Source organism: Chenopodium quinoa, unplaced genomic scaffold (assembly GCF_001683475.1).
Source record: "Chenopodium quinoa cultivar QQ74 unplaced genomic scaffold, ASM168347v1, whole genome shotgun sequence".
NCBI classification, from domain to species: domain Eukaryota; kingdom Viridiplantae; phylum Streptophyta; class Magnoliopsida; order Caryophyllales; family Amaranthaceae; genus Chenopodium; species Chenopodium quinoa.
The window spans coordinates 4,452,797-4,473,582 of NW_018744633.1; the positions used below are offsets into that span (position 1 = coordinate 4,452,797).

The 20,786-nt window shown below is 34.5% G+C and overlaps 1 protein-coding gene across 1 annotated transcript; it reads right to left on the bottom strand.

The window, feature by feature from the left end:
* Positions 1-1,798: 1,798 nt before the first annotated feature.
* Positions 1,799-20,385, bottom strand: LOC110701165 (NHL repeat-containing protein 2-like). Its single transcript, XM_021878752.1, has 28 exons — positions 19,577-20,385; positions 18,356-18,456; positions 18,190-18,246; positions 18,012-18,106; positions 17,470-17,569; positions 16,954-17,012; positions 16,642-16,766; positions 16,250-16,310; positions 14,961-15,048; positions 14,696-14,774; positions 13,712-13,772; positions 13,506-13,581; positions 12,074-12,184; positions 11,178-11,273; positions 10,047-10,169; positions 9,498-9,695; positions 8,784-8,888; positions 8,566-8,630; positions 7,222-7,315; positions 6,968-7,125; positions 6,280-6,329; positions 6,058-6,179; positions 5,830-5,937; positions 4,315-4,407; positions 3,467-3,503; positions 2,565-2,812; positions 2,271-2,420; positions 1,799-2,141 (listed from the first exon to the last, which is right to left on the bottom strand). The coding sequence occupies exons 1-28, from the start codon at positions 19,935-19,937 to the stop codon at positions 1,977-1,979; spliced, it is 3,186 nt and encodes a 1,061-aa protein (XP_021734444.1). The 5' UTR covers positions 19,938-20,385; the 3' UTR covers positions 1,799-1,976.
* Positions 20,386-20,786: the final 401 nt, after the last annotated feature.

A 20,786-nucleotide genomic window follows, 5' to 3' on the forward strand; every position in this document is an offset into this window, starting at 1 on the left:
GTGGTATACACATGGAAATATGTGACTTGATACACCATTTGTCCATTCGTCCCTTCATAGTCTCCAATTTTATTAATAAAAGTACAGAGATATGAACACGGAATAATCTTAATTATAACCTACATTTTCGAATGCAAGCTCTTAGATATTATACCGTCTAAGATAGTATAATACAACTACTTTAATAAGAAACAATAATTGCAAGCTTATATCGAATTAAGGAACTAATTCATTGATGAAAATGACCATTCAAACAACACAAAATGTGTCCTTGAAATACTTACAACACAATCTTAGTTCAATAGGGAAAACTAGATGATTACGGCACTGTGACTGCGGAGGACAAAAATGATAGAATTAAGTTGGATAAATATATGGATAATGTATTTGGTATGGTAGCTGAGCCAAGGCTATATGCTGTCAATCATATAAATAATTAAGCAATTAATACAATACAATGCATTTATATACAATCACAACTAAGCCAATCATTTGATTAAAGGTTTTCCTAATAAGATTTGTTTTCAGTTAATTTTGTATTACATTGCTTAGTACGAAGGGGACTAACCTGGACCTCAGTGTATTATATTTAATTTAATTAAAAGAGAAAAAGAGAAGTATAGTTTATTAATGCATAATAAGTCCATATTGTTGGCGACGCTTTCATGATTAAATGATATAGTGATAGGCATGTGCATAATATAAGAGGGCGTGGCTTTGTTATAAAACAATCCTTTGCTTAATGCACAAACAAGAACGGAACTTCCTAGGTCTTAAAACAATTATAATTATCTTCACCAAAAACAATTATAATTATGCATACCTAAGTAGTTGAGTTAGTTTGCATTAGAAATTCCTCTTGTGAGGACTGCGGAGGGTTTTCTAATGTTTTTATTTTTCTTATTTTTTTTTAAAAAATAAAAATAGTTGTGTAACTCATGACTTCCAAAAAAAAAAATAGTTGAGTCAGTCAAATATATTGTTGATTTGTAAGAGGTTTCTAACCAGTAAGATAATTTTGCTTACATACGAAAAGAAAATTAATTATAAGAGGTGATATCGAAAATCTTCTAATCTCATCTTTATCACTAATCAGTCTCATACAGAGTACAACAAAAAACGTGAGTTAAAATCAATATTTATCATCTATACCTTTCATGATTTATCCGAATGGACACAAATACTCATATTTTTTTTTAAAAATTTGGGATTAAAATGTAAAATATAGTATACGTTTATATGGTATACTGTATTCCTATAAAAAAAATACATGTACCGTAGGACCAAAACAGATGCTCGTAATAGTATGAGATAGGAGGTCTTCCACTGAAGAATACCTGAAAATAAGGGCAGAGCATATGGGTTAGGCACATTGAATCGGCAGGAGTTCGAGAGCAAGAAAAAGACAAAACACACGCTTAGCAGAATATTATTACTCCAATAATTGTACGGCTAAAGATCCCTAATATGTGCTACAAGTCAATTATATCTCAACAAATTTAAGGGTTGACAAGCCAACTGCCAAACAATGGATCATAATCGCGATTTTGCTGCCTTGTTCACAAGAGACAAAAGTGCCTTAATGATTCCTGCAATACCTGTTTCATTTATTAAAAAAAAAAACCATGCATGCGCGCGCACACACAATATCTATAAAGGCCAAGTCCAGTACGAAGGGTGTTTTATGGTGTAGCTTTCAATGTCTCGCAATAGATTAAAGGACTCGAGACCTGCTCATCACCAAAATACTTAGCGGAGGATCAAGTAACGCAATTTTGATTGAGTTACGACAGGTATATATATAGGACCATTGAAGAAAACTCAAGAAACAAAATCGGCTGGCATATACATTCAACGTAACACTTAATCTGGAATAATATAATTAATCAGTTCCAGAATGACTATAACTAGTTTAATGATCTTCATATGCTTTTTTAATGGCAAATTTATAGCATATATACAAATGGAGACATGTATCAATAACTAGCTGGTAACTGTAGGCTGTCTCTGCTTGCTTTTGGTTTCACGAGATATTGTAGAGTTATTTCTGCCGGAGATGATCCGGAATTTTCCTCTTGAAAGTTAACTTCAAAAGCTAATGATTGGTACAAACAAACTTCATCTTCCTTGCAATAATAGACCTGAAAAGAGAAAAAATTTCATCAAATGGCTAGCTAGTACACAAATTATACAGCTTCTGTTCATATAAAAGCTGAACTCGGCTAATTATATAGCATGAGAACAGAAGTTAAAAGATAAAGGAACCATGCCTTGCTATTTATTCTTCCCAAGGAAGGTGAAGGGGTGGATCTTTTGAAATGGAGGACAGCAGATCCTTCTGGGCTGAGATTCCCTTCCAAGGGTTCAATGATAACTGCATTATCTGGCTGTGTTTCTATATTGAATTTACTCCGAGCTTCCTGAATACCGTTAACTCATATATAGTGTCAGACACTACTCAGACATGAAAATTATAAATAAAATTATGAGTAGACTGCAGGGTGATGACAATTTTGGGAGCACACACATGTTTGTGTGTTTGTTTTTGTGGGAGAGAAAGATACCTTTGAGAAATGATACCCTTCTGGTACTGATATCTTAAGGTACAAATTGCCCTCAGTTGATGGACCACCATTCATCGTGATAATCTGTGTATCAGCTGATAAACGCTTCCTCAGACGTTTCATGGTTTTCGCCCTAGGAACAGGAGGCTGAACACCCTTCAACTCTAATGTAAAAAGTTGTGGTTCTCTTTGGTTTAAGTCCATGTATCGGATAACACTGTTGTTTGTATCAGCTACCAAGAATTTTCCTGATAATACAGCAACATAGCTAAATGAACTGAAGAATTTACTAAACTAAGCAGCAGACAGCAGAAATTTTGCCATAAAGAGGTTGGAACTCCGTAGTAAACTAGGTCTAGTGATTGTTTCTATCTATTACATAGTTGTGAAATTGGCACTGTATGCTTCCTTACCAGTGAGTAGGGTACGATGAATAAACCTCAATACAGCCTGTAAACTACCTTCGCCTACCAAGTCCATATATCCACATGTTCACATATTAAGGCTCTGTTAAATTCCACTTATTTTACCTAAAGTTCTCTGTTTTTTGTAAATGGAGGACTTATTTTGTCTGAAATTATCTGACATGAAATTGTTGGGGCCTTGGGGGGGGGGGGGGGGGGGGAGGGGGGGGGGGAACTTATTGTTGTCTGATATGAATTTATTTGCCAAAACTAATATAAACTAAACTTATTTTTTTTGAAATAAGTTACATTAAGTTAAGAAGAACAGGCCTAATCATTGAAAGCCAGATGGCCAAAATCAACTATTTTGAGCTGTATGCAAAAGTAATTGAAACTGGGAAGCATAAAGCAATATAATATCTTAATAGTTTCAAACAATGTACAATTGATATGGCAATATAATCTACATGAGTAAAGTATGAAAAACAAGAGCCTCACCATTGCTGACTTCAACAAGTCCTGATGGCTCTGAAAGCTGCAAAACACCCAAAAAAAGTGCAACATAATATCAGAAACTTCTCCAGGCCTTGACCCTTTGTTTCAAATATACCAATCATTAGAAGCTTAATACTACCAACCTAAGTACATAATCAAAGAAATTCCTCCTATTATTTCATTAAATTCAGTTTATAACAAGGCTCCATTTGATTTAATGGAAAATATTTTTAGTACAAAATGATTGTTCGGGAGAAAACATAATTGTAAATTATTGTTGGTTTTTTGCAAGAAGGGTTAGACAGAAAAGGATAATGGAAATGGAAGGGAGAGAATTTATAAGCGTGAAAAAGGAAGGGGTAGGAGTTAACATGAAGCTTCCCACTATCCCAGAATTTATAGAATTAATCGGGATACTAAGGATGCCCGTAAGAAAGTTTGATAACAATATATAGCAGTGCAAATCAATTAACTAAACTCTAGTGTCTTCCTTGTTTAAAAGTCGCAATTTTCAATTGGTTCTTATTTACTTCCAATTCTTTGTCCTCCTATAAAGAAAATTAAAGCAACAGATGAGGTTATGTGTTTTGATTTGGTAATTTAAATCAATATGCAGAAAGAGTGAAATACAGTTTCGAATACTCTGTCCAGAACTTTGTTTGGAGAATCATGAACAGTAGAATAGTAGATGACCAGATAAAGGCTCAAGTACATTGGAAGAAACAAAAAATATCAAACTAGGGGATTTTTTTTTTTTGCCACATTCAAACTCCAGTACGTTAACAAGAACAAAGATTGGCTCTCAATAGTCAAACAATTTAGCAATTTAGCACCAAAAACAGATATCTTACCTGAGCCTCTAAAGATTTACCGTCCTTGAAACCAGCTTTTCCAGTCCCAGCTAAGGTAGTGACTCGTTTATTTGATGGATTTAGCCTCTTGATCTGAATATGAGAAGCCAAACTTTAGTTCTCTAACTCTATTAAATAACTATATTATTAAAACTTAATTTGAAGTCTCCTGTTGTCAAGAGACTGATTGGAAATGGAAATATAAGAAACGTCACTTAAAATTAAAAAGCCTGAACTTCATTCAGAAGCAACAGCTACCATTTTTCAGAAAACTGATTGCAGGCTAAAGAACAATACTAGAGATATTGTAACAAATTCTACTGATCAGCGTTCTTGGGGCATTGAGGTGCATGCAGTTGAAAGCTTGGAACTATAAGATGACCGCATTTACTTTTATCCAAAAGACACCTGCATGAGGTAGTCTCTTATAACAAGCAAAAGGGCAATGTATGAAACCTGGAAGCTGTTGACAGAGTTCCTATGTTTTCCTCACAGAAATCACAAGACAGTCATATACTCGGTATAAGTCAGCTATGATTTATGGAATTCCATATAGCCAATAGCAGATCTGAACATAGGGCTCACTTACCGGTGGTAGCCAGGCACTCTTCTAAGTAGCATGATGACAGTCCTTTTTCATTGGTGTATGAAAGTTGGGGACCTGGCTCCCAAGCTCCAACCATTTCCAAATTCCAATATGCTTGATGCTTCCCCACCCTGCCCCTAACTCCCCCACCCCCCCCCCCCCCCCCAAAAAAAAAAAAGGCCGGTCTGGAACTATTCCCTTTGTCCCCATATAGTTTTAGGTGTGTTTTATCACTTTTATTTAAAATATTTTAGATGTCATTTCATTTAATGAGAAAGAGTGATGGGTCAACTGAATTTGAAACGGATGAATTTGGGAAAGAAGGAGTAGTCAAGAGAGTCAGGACTAAAATGATGACAAAAAGACTTGCAAACAACAGGAATGCAGCTGAAATGGCTAGGCAATATAAAGATTTGACTCCTGGTCCTCTGAGATGTATCTAGATTCTTGAATCATAATATATTTCCTCTGAATATTTAGGTAAATACATGATCAGAATAGAATAAAAGCATGTGCACTAGCATGCTGCAACTGTTACACATAACTTATCAGAGACTTGTCGACAAAGCTAATAATTGTACAAGTGGATTGTGGTGATCTGGTAATGTGTATACCGTCATTAAGTCAGCTAAGGATGAATGTTTCTTTGCCACAAAAATATCCCTACAGAAGGCACAATGCACATGCCATATCTATGTCTGTTGTAGTCACAATTATAGATCTTTCTGTTTCAGGTAGACAGGTACTAGCAAGTAGCAAGGTCTGGCTCACAAGTTAAAACCATAATATCAATGCGAGAACAATATTATGAATGCATCCAGATATCTAGATCCTATATTCAGCAAAGGAATGCAAACTAATCTGAAGAAAAGGGGGGGGGGGGGGGACAAAAAAAAAAAAAAAACTTTGTTCCAGTCAGTCTTAGTTACCTTGTGGTTATAAGAATCTGCAATATAAACTAAGCCATCTTGTCCAAAACAGACACCTAATGGATGTTGAAGAAGTACTTCAGCACCTATTCCATCATGGTCACCAAACTGAAATAGTAGTATAGCATTTTTAAATCTTATATTTTCATGCATAAAAGTGATAAAACATACCAGACATCAAGGATGCAAAAGATTATAATAGTATTTATATAGAGGAAAGACGCTTACCTTGAACAAATTGTCAGAGAAAATAGGATCACCACCAACCAGCAATCTTGATCCTCCTGTCTTGAGATCAAGAGCTCTAATAGAGCTACTCTCACTATCCGCAATGTACACCTCTTTCATATCTAAATTTATATAAAAATACTAACGTAGTAAGCTTTTTATAGTTATTGTGAAAATAAAACATTCAATCACATAAACAGCATGTACATTTTGTAGTAATACCTGGAGATAACGACATTCCAGAAGGCTGTGCAAATGATGTGGACAACGGGCTACAAGGAAAGAAAAAAAATACAAGGAAAAGCCTTCAGAAACATCACAACAGATTAACAGGAATACAGAACAAGCCAAATATCTAGATCTAAATGAATACGAAGGTACACAAGTAAGAAAAATCCTCTTGTCATTGCACTCTTAAAATCAAAAGATAAACTGAGAATTGGGAGACTAGTAAAGAAGATATGCAACTATCAAAAGTGAAAAGATGGAGAGGAGATTATATAGTCCATGTTAATCACTTTGCCTTCTAGTGACTAGTAGTGATGTAAAAGAGGCAAATTATACTTAAATACACATGGAGTGCTGCTACAGAAAAGAAAGCATCAAGAAGAACAGTATATCAGACCACCCAATATGCAAAAGAAGCAGCTGAAAGACGGTAAAAAGAGAAAGATAAGCTAAAGAACTCAGCTAACAACCAAAATGCTCAAGTGAAACAGTTATAACAAAATATTTTATTTCTGTTAATTTGATTTAGGCTTGTAACTGAAATATAACTAATTTAAGCCATGATATTTAACTCCCCTAACAATACAAATATAGGAAAACTGAGGGTACAGTGAAATCACATTAAAAAAGACAAACATCACTATTAGCTCAACTGCAACTAAACTAGGTCACAAGAGGATACCTCGAACCATTCAAGTTTCTTTCATAACCATCACCACTGAAAGCCATGGTGATCTCGTCTGTTAAATTGTGTTCCCAAATCTGATGTTGGCCAGCCATTGCTATATAAACCTTCTCTCTGACAGGGTCAAAACAGACATCCCATGGAGAATTGAGGAGCTGAAATCACATCACAACTTGTAAGCAGCATAAAAGCATATTATATATTTATGTGTAGAAGAATTTCTCTTTTTTTTTTTAGTTCTATAATCATACCTGAGAGGTTCCCCTTCCTCCACCTCTGTAATCAGAACCTTTTGTACCATTGCCAGCAAGTGTGCGGACCATCTCATTGACAAAATCGATCTCCCTGAAAATCAAAATTAACATGAGAAACAGCTACTCTTTACTTTTCAATTAACAATTTGATTATTCAAAAAATCATAAATTCCTCATTTTCCCTTGCACACTGCCAATCCGATACATCATATTAGTCATAAATTCCTCGTCATCCTATCACAGAAGTTTGATCTTCTTAATATGTCTATTTATAAGTTTGGTTAATAAAGACCAGAATGCTCAAACAATACCCCTGATAATATACACCCAGATAGCATAACAGAATATGATGCCCCATACACCCAAGAAGAATACACAGGGGAGGAGCAAAAATGAACAAAAAATAAGGGGAAGTTAAAAGAATATAAATTATAGAAATAATCTACTTAAACAAGAACTTTCTGTGACTCATTAAAGCCTTCTACATTCTTTACATTGCTATCCAAATTATCCAGCAAATTTTACTCGAATTGTAATATAACATTTTGTGATCTTGGATGAATGAAAATTTGGGATCCCATTCATCCAACTTTGCCTACAAAATTTTGAAGCTTCTGTAGCATCTGGCTCTAAAAAGTTACGCCAGGGATAAAAACAGGTGAGGATGAAAGATGGGAATCAAGAATTAAAGACAGAGTATCAACAACTTAAATTTTCAAGGTTACTATAGTTAAAGATGAAAGTTATAATGGAGTTATAATTTTGAAAGTTAAAGATGAAAGTTATGATGGAGTCTAGGTAGAGAGCTAAGATATTCTTGCAACCAATACCTTGGTTAATTGGATGCTTACTTTCTTAGTCTAGTGCTGTGAAATTTTTTTGCTCAGAAATTTCCACAAATAATTCTCCAGAAGCAGCAGTTTAGTGTTAAAAAACACGACTTAGGGAACAGGTACAGAGCAACAGAACCATGAGAAACAACACATACAATACATGAGAGGTATTAATAAAGTAGCCACTGCATTAAGTCATGTTTGCAGCACTTTCTACAAGTTAGACAAGCAGATCCAAGTTTAAGCATTGTTGGATGTAAGGTTGAAAGTCAAATGCCACATGATCTTTCCCATCACTAGTGGTCTAGATTCTTGAGTATGTGAAAAGGTCATCATATAAACCCGGTGCAAATTTATTGCACAAGTAGTACTCAACCTTCATAAACAGCAAGCAGTTCTTATTGTACTCAATTTATAATAGTACAAGGACAAGAAGAATTTTACTTGGCCACAGCACCGGAAGAGGGAAGAAGCCAAAGACAATTATAGTTAGGATGTATCAACAAACCTTAAAGCATGATTTTCGGTATCTGCAACATATAGCACATTTCTTTTGGGATTGTATGCAAGGCCCTACAACCACACAGCCGAACATAATTATAGGGAAAACAGCATAAAACTAAAGCTACACTTTAGACAAGCAACTCATACAATGTGAAGAGAAGCATTTCAACAGTAACACAGTAGATATGGCATGTTTGTGCAAATATGCACTCCCAATTTTACCTGAGGTCTGTTAAAAGCTGAATCATCAAAATTACCATCACGTAAACCCTCCTCTCCTGAGCTCCCTATTTGTGTAATATAATTCCCATCCAAATCAGTAACAACCTGTAGATTGACAGAAATATACGTAGTTCATTAGAAAAGCACTTTACTGGCCTAATCATGGTTTTCCATACAGTTACATAACACCAAAATATCTGAAGGTTAAAAGGTTTTGAATATTGATCAAATGATGTGTTTTAACAAAATTAAGAGCTGGCTAGCCAAACCCACATGCACTCACGCACACAGACACAAAAAGAGAGGAGAAAAGATCAGACGAGGAAAAAATACACAAATTACTGATATCATCTCATATGGCACCCCAACGTGTGTCCTGATTTTAAGTTTTTGTTATCCAAAATAATAACTTATATTTCTACACATTTTGGTGGGGACAAGTACCAAACACAGATAATCTTATTTGATGCACAAAGTTTTCTACTCATTTATAAGTCATTGTGTAGACTGAAGAGCTGATTAATATCTTAGTCACTAGTAAATTTTATAAAGGATAGATTAAATCTTAAAGCATTGTAATGGAACACAACCAGCCACTCTATACTCAAAACACCTGCTCTATCGAGCTCCCCCTTTGTTTTTGTTACATGCTGCACTTGAATCTGTGTATGAAATGGGGGGGGGGGGAAGGAGAAAGACGGAAGAAGAACCAACAATACGGTTGTGGTTACTGTCTGAAATAAACAGCCTATTATTCAGCACATCCACTGCCAGCTTTCCTGGAAACTTCAATGGAGAGGTCAGCAATCGGGGATCGTTATCTCTTTCCAGACGCAGAGGAAGGGGTGAATTATCTAACATCTTCCTTTCACCATAGAAAAGAAGCGCTGCCTCAACAATATCATCAAGGTCCTGAAGCCAAAAAGAACTAAGGTTTATGATGAAATAATTCCTGAATCATATTAACGCATGTGTAAATCACAAAGAGCCCATATATATAAAGGTTTAACCGCAACAACTCCATAATCAAATTAAAGATCAAAGTTATCTTCTTATGACAAAATTACAGAGACTTTTCACTGTGTCTGGAAAAACTAGTTTCTTCACCAAAAAAGATATTAATGTGAACTGCCCATCAAAAGCTGAGTGCCATCCTTATAATGGAGAGTTTATTGTTCCAAACCCATAAACATAGTAAAACAACCTTGTACATGCTTATATAATCAAAACATTGTGATTGCAAGAAAAAAGAAGACATGGTACCTTTCGGCGACCCTCTCCTGCTATTTGCCCAATAAGCCTACCATTGGGTCCAACAACAGCAAAAGTCGGCCAAGAATTAACCCCTAATTCACGCCATAAATTCATGTCTCCATCATTTACAACCTGCACTCACATAAAACAAACAACACGTAAATCTACAGTTGGAGCATAATGGCAGAAATTCAGCACAGGGACATAACAATGGATAAGAATTGCTGCAGCATCAACTTTACAGCTAGATACAGTGAATCAATAAATCCACCCATTACCAAGCAAGAAATTTCACATAATCAATCATTCAATCAAAGCCTTAATCCCATTCATGGGGTCGGCTACATGAACCAAAAGTGATTATCCCATAAATTTCACATGAACATTGACTTTTCATTTTACCCCTTGGAAATTAACAGGATAACAAGATAAATAAAATAAAGACTTGCCAGAGTAAAATTAAGGTAATTATGCATGGCAACAAACCACGGTTAAAATTTGAAGTCTAGACATGATCAATGGCCAAAATTGTTCCAGCCTAAGGCCAAACCCAGTAGTCAAACCCAATATGGACCAACAAACCACTAGGTCTGACAATTCAAGTAGAGTGTGGGCACAACGCCAGCTATTCAGCTTCAGCCTGGATTGGCCCAAGTCAACCCTGCAATAATAGCCAATCCAGGGCCAGCAGGACTTGTAACTGGCTAAACCTGACCTAAATATCAACTTTGGTTTACAGATCCGTAGACCAAGCTGACCAACCCAAGGGTGAATTGGCTTTTGGCTCGGGCACACCTAAACTGGACAAACAATCATGTCTAGTTCAAACAAGATGACTAGATGAGTCTTTCATGATTCATATCTCAAGGTCGCCACTGATTAGTACATTAAACTATCCATCTGAATGAAAGTCCATTGACTACACAGCCTAGGCTAAATGGCGCAATTATCAAAGGCTCAATCTAACAATGAACTAGCAGCATGCTATACCGCACCAAGTAGGTGGCCCAGAATGGCAATAACATAGGACACCGAATCCCAAGATTTTCTTACTCTTCTTTAATCAATAGTATAATATCAAAGGGAGGAGTAGAATTATCACTTGAAGCATTCTTAGTTAAAAGGCAGTATCCAACATACAGGATGAGTAATTCCATATCTCAGAACTGCATTGCGAATTGCTTCCAAGTCCTTCTCATTATCAAATTTAGCTGAATGTACTCCAACAACAGTGAACTGCAGGAGAGGGAAAAAGAAATCCAGTAAATCAACAAAAAAGAAATACGAAGTATAAATTAGTAAGCTGCTTGACTACAAAATTTTATAGCCATGGACACTTTAACTATTGCCGCCTGGAATCTGGTAGTTAGAGACCAGCCCAATTAAGGTCGCAAGAGACTGAAATGGGAGACATAATTCATGTTTCTATTCACCAGAAATTTCACTTATATTATCTAATTTTATTAGTCCTAAACTTATTTGAACTTAATAGCCCTTATATTATTATCTTATCTGAACTTATCAACCCTCATCTTACAAGTATTATTTGAAGTATAAATAATATTACTAGACCTTATTGGGCCTTATATGAAGTGTTACTATCGGAACTTATTAACCATTATCTTATCTTGCCTTATCAACCCTTATCTTATTAAAACGTATAAACCCTTATATTACATTATGAGATTATTAGTCCTTTTCTTTCTTGTATCTGAACTTATCAGATATGAAATAAGTGAAAATAAAGAAAAGATAACAGAGCCTTAATCTTAGGAATTTTTTTCATTGAGGGCATCCTGTGCTCTCAGCATTTCACGTCTTTCTTTCAAGAGTGCTTCTTTTCTCTTATTAAAAGGAAATAGTGGGTCACGAAAGTTAAACCTATACTACAATTAATACAATAGCAACTACATGACAGGCTCAGCAACCATGAAAGAAAGTAGTTATTGAAGAATAAGCTCTACAAGCATGGAAACTCCTTCAAGAGAACTTGTAAATTCATGCAATAAGCAGTAAGTGTAAGATAAAGTAATTACAGGCTTCTCTTCGTACTTCTTCTCCAAATACTCAAGATCGGGTAGAACATGCAAACAATTTATGCAGCAGTAGGTCCAGAAATCCAAGACTACCACTTTACCTTTGAGATCCTGCAGATTGTAAAAGTGGTTCAGAAGGCCACAGAGAAACATGAACATCAAATAGGATAGTACACAATTTCATGTCCATAATAAAATCTAAGCTAACATCAGATACATCATTGCATAGGAGGAGAAGCATTAAATGCAGCATGGCCTCCTACAAAATCATGCACATATAGCGGGCTTTAAAAATTATGCATATATATTTGGGCATCTTCCAACCCAAACCTTGACACACCTGAGCCATATGAGCTAATACACCCAATTGAAATCCCATCTGACATACAGGAATTTCAATGTCCTCCACCCTCCAATTAAGTAATAACAAGCCAGTTACACTTTGGTACATATACTTCGGACATAATCAACTATAGTCAAATGAAAGGACATTTTGTTTTATTTATTTATTTATTTATTTTGGCAAAAAGGATATTACAAGAAAAAGTGGAAAAGCTGTCCTCTAAAACAACAAACACGTAAAAAAAAGATTAAGGTAAGGCCTTGTTCTCTTCATCTTAAAAAAAATATTTAGTAAAAAAAATCAGTTTAGTAAAAAATATTCAGTTTAGTTCTAAGTTCAGTTAAGTAAAAATAATTTCAGTTTTGTAAATATAATTTTAAATCAGTAGTAACTTTAAAGAACAAACATAATAGAAAATCAGTAAAAATAATTCAATTCATTAAAATTAATTTCAGCATAGTAAAAAAAATTTAAATTCAACAAAAACAATTTCAGTTCATTAAAATGATTCGGTTCAGTAACAATTATTTTAGTTCAACAAAAATAAGGTGAAGAGAACAAGGCCTAACCCAAATTAATGTCCCCTCTGCTGTAATGAATTCTAATTTTTAAACGCAAATGAAGGGGATATAATAATCTTTCCATTTATTACCGTTAAAGTTAGAAATGGACAGTTATTAGAGAGCAAATTATAGTATAAAAATAAAATTTAAAAAAAAAAAAAAAAAAGCCCTCTTTACAGATAATCGATCCTATATACATGTGTCATGCAATCAGAATTTAAACTATAAGCATGGCCCATTTAAGTTCATGATAAATTAATTTGTAATTCTGTTTTTACTTATTTCAATTTTTTAATTGCTTCTTAATCCCCCCCCCCTTTTTTTTTTCCTTCACAATTTATGTAGCTTTTGTTTTGGAAGGAAATAGAGAGTAAAACTAAGCCCAGGAATAAGGTTCAAGGAAGTGAGGTTAGAAAAATTAACACACAAAAAATATAGCACTCAATACATAGTTCATGCTTGTTATACGGCATGTTTATGTGGAATTAGCTAGTATTTCAAATTGAGAATAAGAAAAACAGCTCACTCTGCGGAATAGAAGGGGTGCGGAATTTAGCCAATCAAGTCTAGAAGGAAATTCAGGCACAACAAGGGCATTTCCCCTGCAAGAAATGAATTCCAATAGCAATTTAGCACAAAAAAAGTCAAAGATAAATGATAGGTGCTAATCCGTCGATAAAGTAATCTCACATATATATAATTTTAGAACATTGAAACAGAAGATAGTCTCACCTTTTTTCAAGGTCGGATATGTAATTCACAAGCTGTTGCACCCTGGAAGATCGCGACTCACCTAAAGTTTAGACCATATCATTGTCAGACGCAGCTAAAGATAAATCCCAGAACCGACTGTCTCTCAGAAACAGTTTATTTCATCTTGCATAGTCTATTACACCAGTCCATTAGTGACCTAGAAATCTTATTTCTCTAATCCAACTGTCTAAGAGCACAGCTTTGGGGGATCACAAATCAGATATTAGCAGCTCAGTAAATACTTAACTGTTTGCCAATATTAACACAGAGCCTTCAGCTCATAATATCCCAATTAACAAGTTCTAAATGGGATGACCTATTCCAATAAGTTTAAAATGAAAAATCCCTAAACAGTCCCTCTGTCCCCAAACAAGCATCACAATTCCCAATGAGATGAATTCAAACGATATTGAGTGAGAGATAGCAGGAAAAAGTCTGAACTGTATTATCTTCAAGCTACTGAAAAACATTCATATTAATAATGGTCAAATGACCAACAGTAACAGATTTTAGTAAAGACATGTCACCGGAACAAAAAGTTGGGCAGTCGTTGCGAAGAAGAGAGGGATATTTAAGAAAGAAGTGGAAAGTATATGTTGAATGATGTGCTTCAAAAAATAGTAGTATTAGTTTAAGTCTTTAAAAAATTACTGGGAATATTTTATATATTAGTGAGATTGGATTAAGATATTAACAGTAGCAATAGCTTAGTCAACCATATTTCAATGACTTGTGGATTAGTGGGTCATGCTCATGCTCCCCACTTTTCTATTGTTTAATGACTTTAATCACTAAGTTTTAGATTCAATGTGCCACTTTAGAGCCTATTAAATATTGCAAATGTCTTTCTTTGTTTAATTTATTAGGCAAAAGAGACCTTGTGTTCGGAGATAATTACAATGCAAATGCCTGAAGGAGTGGTCATCATTAATAAATTAAAAAAAAAAAGAAGGCAATTATCACCTTCATTAGGTCCAAGAGTAGGGTTGTTTACCCCAAAAGCTAGATTCCAAAGGGCTTTTGGTGATGCATATTGCATTGCCTGCAAGATCACAACAGCTTCCATATACATACAGATTAGAATAAAGTAACAATGCCAGCAGATAGTATTTACCCAACATGTATTAAATCACTTGGATCACCACATTCACAACAAGATCAAACAAATACATTAACCTCGTGAGTCAAGAAATCCTTTTTTAGCACATCCAAGTCAAGACACTTATACCTTCCTGTTTGAGAAGGCAAAGATGAAGCAAGATACAGCAATGCCTAAACTTCCATATTTAAGAATATTTCTCCTGGAAGCCTGCAACCTGTCCACAAATCAGTTCCGCATCTAATAGACATTAGGTCAATTTCACTGTAATATTTTAACTTAATAATGTCGCCACATTAAGTTCTCCCTCCAATACAAAATATTGATATGAAACAACAGTTATCTCATTGATATGGAAAAAAAAGATTACCCCATTGATTTTCATTCCAACATTTCTTACGGGAAAATAAAACACAAGGGCCTAAATGATAGGGGAATGGCATATGAGGTGCCACAAAACAAAATCTCAACAAAGAGATTTTCTAGTTAAATACTTCCCCTGTTCTTTATTTAATCACAGCATTGGAGTTTTCACGCTTGCCAATGCACATTTTATACCACTAATATCTATAATTATACTTTAGTAATGATTATAAACAGCTAATGTAGTGAAAGTAAATATCGAGACAAACGTCACAAGACCTCACTTACTATGTTTTTTCTAGCGCATAATTCACAAAGTTGGTCAAAGGAATTTGTGAAATAGTGCAAATTTTCCAAAGTTGCAATTAAAAAAAGAACAGAGGAAGTATGTCCTTTGGAAAAGCACATTGTAAAAACACTAGAAGCCAGAAGTTACAAATTGTACTTGTACCCCATCTACAGCAAAGATTTCATATGAAGCTTATCATGAAAAGGCAGGGTGTCTGGTGAGTACAATAAAATGTTGGTCAAAGAAGTATAAAATGTAAGGTCCCAAACATTGGATTGCAATGTAAACTACCTGTAAAAGGAAAATGATACTTGATCCATACAAAGACATAAGTATCTTTTGGATAAAAACCAACTTTGAAAGAGAAACATATATATCATTTACACGAAATTAGTTTCAAATGTGTGCCTTACTGCAGTTGATTCCTCATTAAATGCATAGCTGACCAGGAGTCTATTTCTTGACTAATTAATCAGCTATTACTAGGGGACAATTTATAAATTTAAACAGTTTATTGGCATTTAATTTTAAGTAGACAAACTTCCAGCCACCGGATAGAACAGAAAAGAAGAATATATATATTATGCCCTAACCAGAAGCACAACCCTCTATGGAGCGTTGCATGAGACAAATGTAAACTACTCAATCCTGAACTGGCTACCCTCAATCGTTATATCCACTTTCTCACCCTGAAAAATTGTATACAAATACAAATAGCATAAAAAGGGAATGAATCAATAATATCTGAGGATGGGACCTCTCTTACCCTCCAGATGGGAAGGAATTCCTCACTTCTCCCTCAAGTTGAGATGCCTGCAACCTCTCATCTGCAATGTCATGTTGTCGTGTGCTCATCAGAATTTTTTGAGAAAAATTATTATGCAAGTATTCAATCAAAAGAATCAATATCAGGAAAAGTTTACAAAAAACAAGAAGTCACTTCTAGACAATAGATTCACTACTAAACTCCATCTAACGTTGAAACATGAACATTTCCATGAATTACCAACGGCAACAAATCTAAAAAAACCTTCACTCGGTCAATAAAAAATTCATTGACAAACAGCAGTTGAGACCATTAAATGGATGACAAATGAAAGTCTAACTTCGAAGTTTACACTATACAGTGTGCACTACATCGCTCTTGAAACTACATACTGCGGAGGTTAGATCCACCACTGATGATATCATCGAGGGTTATGTTCCCTATATCCTTCCTGATAAGTGATGGAGCTTCAGTTGCAAGAATCTCTTCAGATAATGTAGTTGTCACAACTATACACCTGCAATTGTGGAGGTTTCCAATCAAAACCAGAGGAATCTTAAGACATGAGACTAAGAGCATAGACAGAGATTGAAGTGAGTACTGCAGTCAACTTTACAACAAAGAATATCATCACTATAATATCCCAGATTTAATCACCAATAACAAACCTTGATCAGCATAAAACCAAACAATTATATACTAACCTCATTTTGGCAGCATTAGCTGCTTGTAATCCTGCAAGTGCATCTTCAATTACAATGCACTGTGAACAGACATGGAATGCCACATACAGGTCAGGTTATGCTATGACATGAATGAACAAATAGAAAATAGGAACAAGGCTAATATTTCCTAGCTTCACTACATCCCCCTTTGTTTATGATTCACTCTGCCCTCCAAGAAAAAGAAAAAGAGGAAAAAAAAAAAACAAGGTGGTATAAATGACAAAAGCAAGAGACCACCAAGCTTAAAGACAAAAGGAGCAGTAAAAATAAAAGAAACGGACAATAAACTATAAGTTTCGTTTGTTATCTTTTGTTATGAACAACGAAATCAACTTGACTATATGTTTCATACAGGTGACATTTATTTTAGCTTAGATCAGAAACACTTATCAGTAGAGCACATAGAAAGAAAAAAAAAATACCAGTTCCTTCCTTGAACAACTAAGGTGCAATTTTAAGAAACAAAGATGATATGAACTAAGAAGAATTAAGTACCTCACTTTGTGGCACATTAAGTATGTTGGATGCAGATAAAAAGATATCAGGAGCAGGCTTCAGATTCTCAAATGCATCTGCTGACACAATAGCATCAAACCTGGTATAGAACAAATTCATTCAAAATCAATTTTGATTATTTCAGATTTTCAGATTTTGCTATGATCATATTCAATTTCCACCCCACTCCCTTCCAAAATAAAGGGCATAGAGTTTAAGCATATATTAGGAGCAAACAATCAGTTTCATATACACTTTATCCTTTCAGATAAGAACATATCTCACAACACGGAAGAGTAAGGGCAAAGCCTCGTAGTTTTTAGTTGTTTCTATCACTTTTTTTTCTTTTTTTCTTTTGGGTACATTCAAAATGGAATACTATTAACTGCCTAGTGAACAAAGTACATAAAACAAAACACCATTCATAAGGATTGAATACTAAAATCATTTGGATGTTGTTTCAGTATTGGCAACACATTAAAAACAAAGCATCGGTAATTTTATCAAATGCAGCAATAACTTCAGAAATTCTTTCATCTTACAATTCAACGGGCAACCCTGCAGCAGCTAGATTTGCATCCACTTTGATACGATCAGCACTGGATGCAACAGCAACTTTGAGGCCCTTTGCTTTGCACTGTCCAACAAATATTAGCATTCTGTTGCAAACTTTATTTAGTATTTCTTTTTTTTTTCCAATTTAATTAGAGAGAAACATACCTGAGTAATAAGTTCGAGAGCACCTGGAAATCCAATACCAGAATTTGGCTTTGCGTACTATCAAAGATAAGATGTGTTAAGTTCTAGTGACAAATTTGAGATGATTGAAACAGCATCAAATTGCCTATTTTAAAGATGTGGATAAGTAAATTAGAAGTTTAATCACCTTTTCAAGATAAATTTCAAAGAACCTTTTTTTGGCAGCATTAGTATCAAATCCTTTAACCCCTTTCAGTGATGCAACACCTCCCAAGAAGTTTGCTTCCCCTGAAGAGCACATTCAGGTCAGATAAAAAAAGGTAATTTGATTGCAAAAGGCATGCCACATTAACACCGAAACTTATTAATCTACCTTCAATTACATAGAGAATAAGAAAGAATGTTGCGCAGACCAAAACCAAAAGGGTCAGAGACTTGAGAAAATTGTCTTTCTCTTGTTAAGTACTCCATTGGCTACTAAACAAAAAGATATCATATCCCCCCCCCTCTAGCCTTCTCAAAGAAAAGTCAATGAACCAAAAAACACCAAATTTGTTACTTCATAAGAATTTTGTAACAACTACAGAGTTATGAGGATACTGGAGGGTGTCACAAACTCACACATACACAAAAGAAGAATCTGATTAAATTAACGATGAGTTTCAATCTTATCGAACCATCTCATTAATTAAGTTGCGTTCCCATAAAATATGTTGATAGATGATGATTGAGAATATTATACAATTTATATCATTGAATCTCATTGAAAACCTGGTCTCGGAAAATCGAACGTTTAGGAAGTACAAGAAATGTTTAGGAAATTTAAAGAGAAATTGCAGATGTCACAAGTTTCCTTCAGCATAAGCAACAGCTTACTAATGCAGTACTCTATAAGGGCACAGAAATAAACATTTGAATATATTTACAAAGTTTTTAATAAGGCCATGTTCAAGCTCTACAAAGATAAGACTTCATGTAAAATTGGTACATTCTAACTAAGATCAATTCAAACTATTGACATTTCCAAAATCCAAATAAAAGTACGAGTAACGGCTGTAACACTATAAGAGTTTGCAAGTAAATCCAATCATAAATCATTACTAAATCGATTGGACACATTGAAACAGTAAATGTTTCGATAAATCAAGCATGATTGATCATATAATAAATCGAAATCACAAATCATTTAACAAATTAATGGTCAAAGTAAAATCAAAGTGGAACTAATTATCCTATGATCTTATTGATTAAATTCAAATTACAACAAAATTTCAGCAAAATACACAATAAAATCAACAAATCTCATCAATTCTAATCACATTGTCAAATTCAATTAAAAACAAAACTAATTTCTCAATCAATTAACTTAAAACCTCAAAAACCAATCAAATTAAGCAAAAAAAATTACCAGTTCCCATAAAAGGAACAAAATCATCAACAGTAACATCAACGCCCATTTCAGCGAAAACATCAACTGCAGCTCTTCTAGAAGGTTCTTCACTATTACAAAGAACACCATCCATATCAAACAACACCGCCGAAACTTTTCTCCATGTTTTCTCTCTCTCCTCTTCTAGAACCTTCGACTCTCCTGCTTCCGCCTTCATAGCAAACGGCGTCGTTGTGGTCATCTTCCTGGAGAAGAAATCGAAGCTTCGAGAATTCAATCGGACGGCTGAGGTTGATCGGAGGAGAGAGAATTTAGGGTGAGAAGATGAGAAGGAGGTTGAAGAAAGAGAGAAAGATGGTGAAGTGAGTTGCAGCGCCATTTTCTCTCTCCTCTTTCAGTCAGATAGTGGTGGACTGTGTTGAGTGGCGGGGAGTTGGGTTTTACTTTTTTATTATTTATTAATTGAAAATTTATTTTTTTGTTAATGACGATATTGCCCCTTGACTTTTTTATGGGGAATTTTTTGAGTGAAATGAAAATTTGGGATGAGGAAGAAATAATTTTGTTTTTTGAGGGTATTATGGAGATTTGATTTTATTTTTGGTGACTCAGAAATATTTCCTCATCCTAAACATTTGCCCCACGAATCCACGATTTATCAAAATCGGAACTTATCGGCGTCCATTTTTTTTTTCTCGTATTTTTTTGTTTTTTTATTTTTTAAGGATGATATGAATTATTACATTTTTTTAGCACTCAAAATGTTAGTCACATTTGCTTTTTTCAAGTGCCATTAATACGAGTATTATTTTTTTTACCAAAATTTTCTAACATTTTTGTAAAAATATTTGTGCAAATTTAATTTTTTCATGTACTTTAATTACTTTCTGTCTCTACTTTTTTGCATACCCAATGTAAATTTACTTTTTCAATGTATCCGTATTGGTTAAAAAAAAAAAGTCCATGAGTCTATTATAATGAACATTAGATAGATTAAGATCTTGTTCACATTTACTGAACTGAATTGATTGGAGCTGAATTGGAGTTAAACTGAACTGAGCTGAAATGAATATTTTATGAGAGAGGAAAATTAGGAACTGAAGTGAACTGATAAGAGCTGAACTGAACTAAGTAAATGTGAACAGGCACTAAGTCAACTACTCACATCAACACTTAAGAGTGGAACCAGAATTGTCGTAAGAATTAGTTAAATTACACTATGTCTATT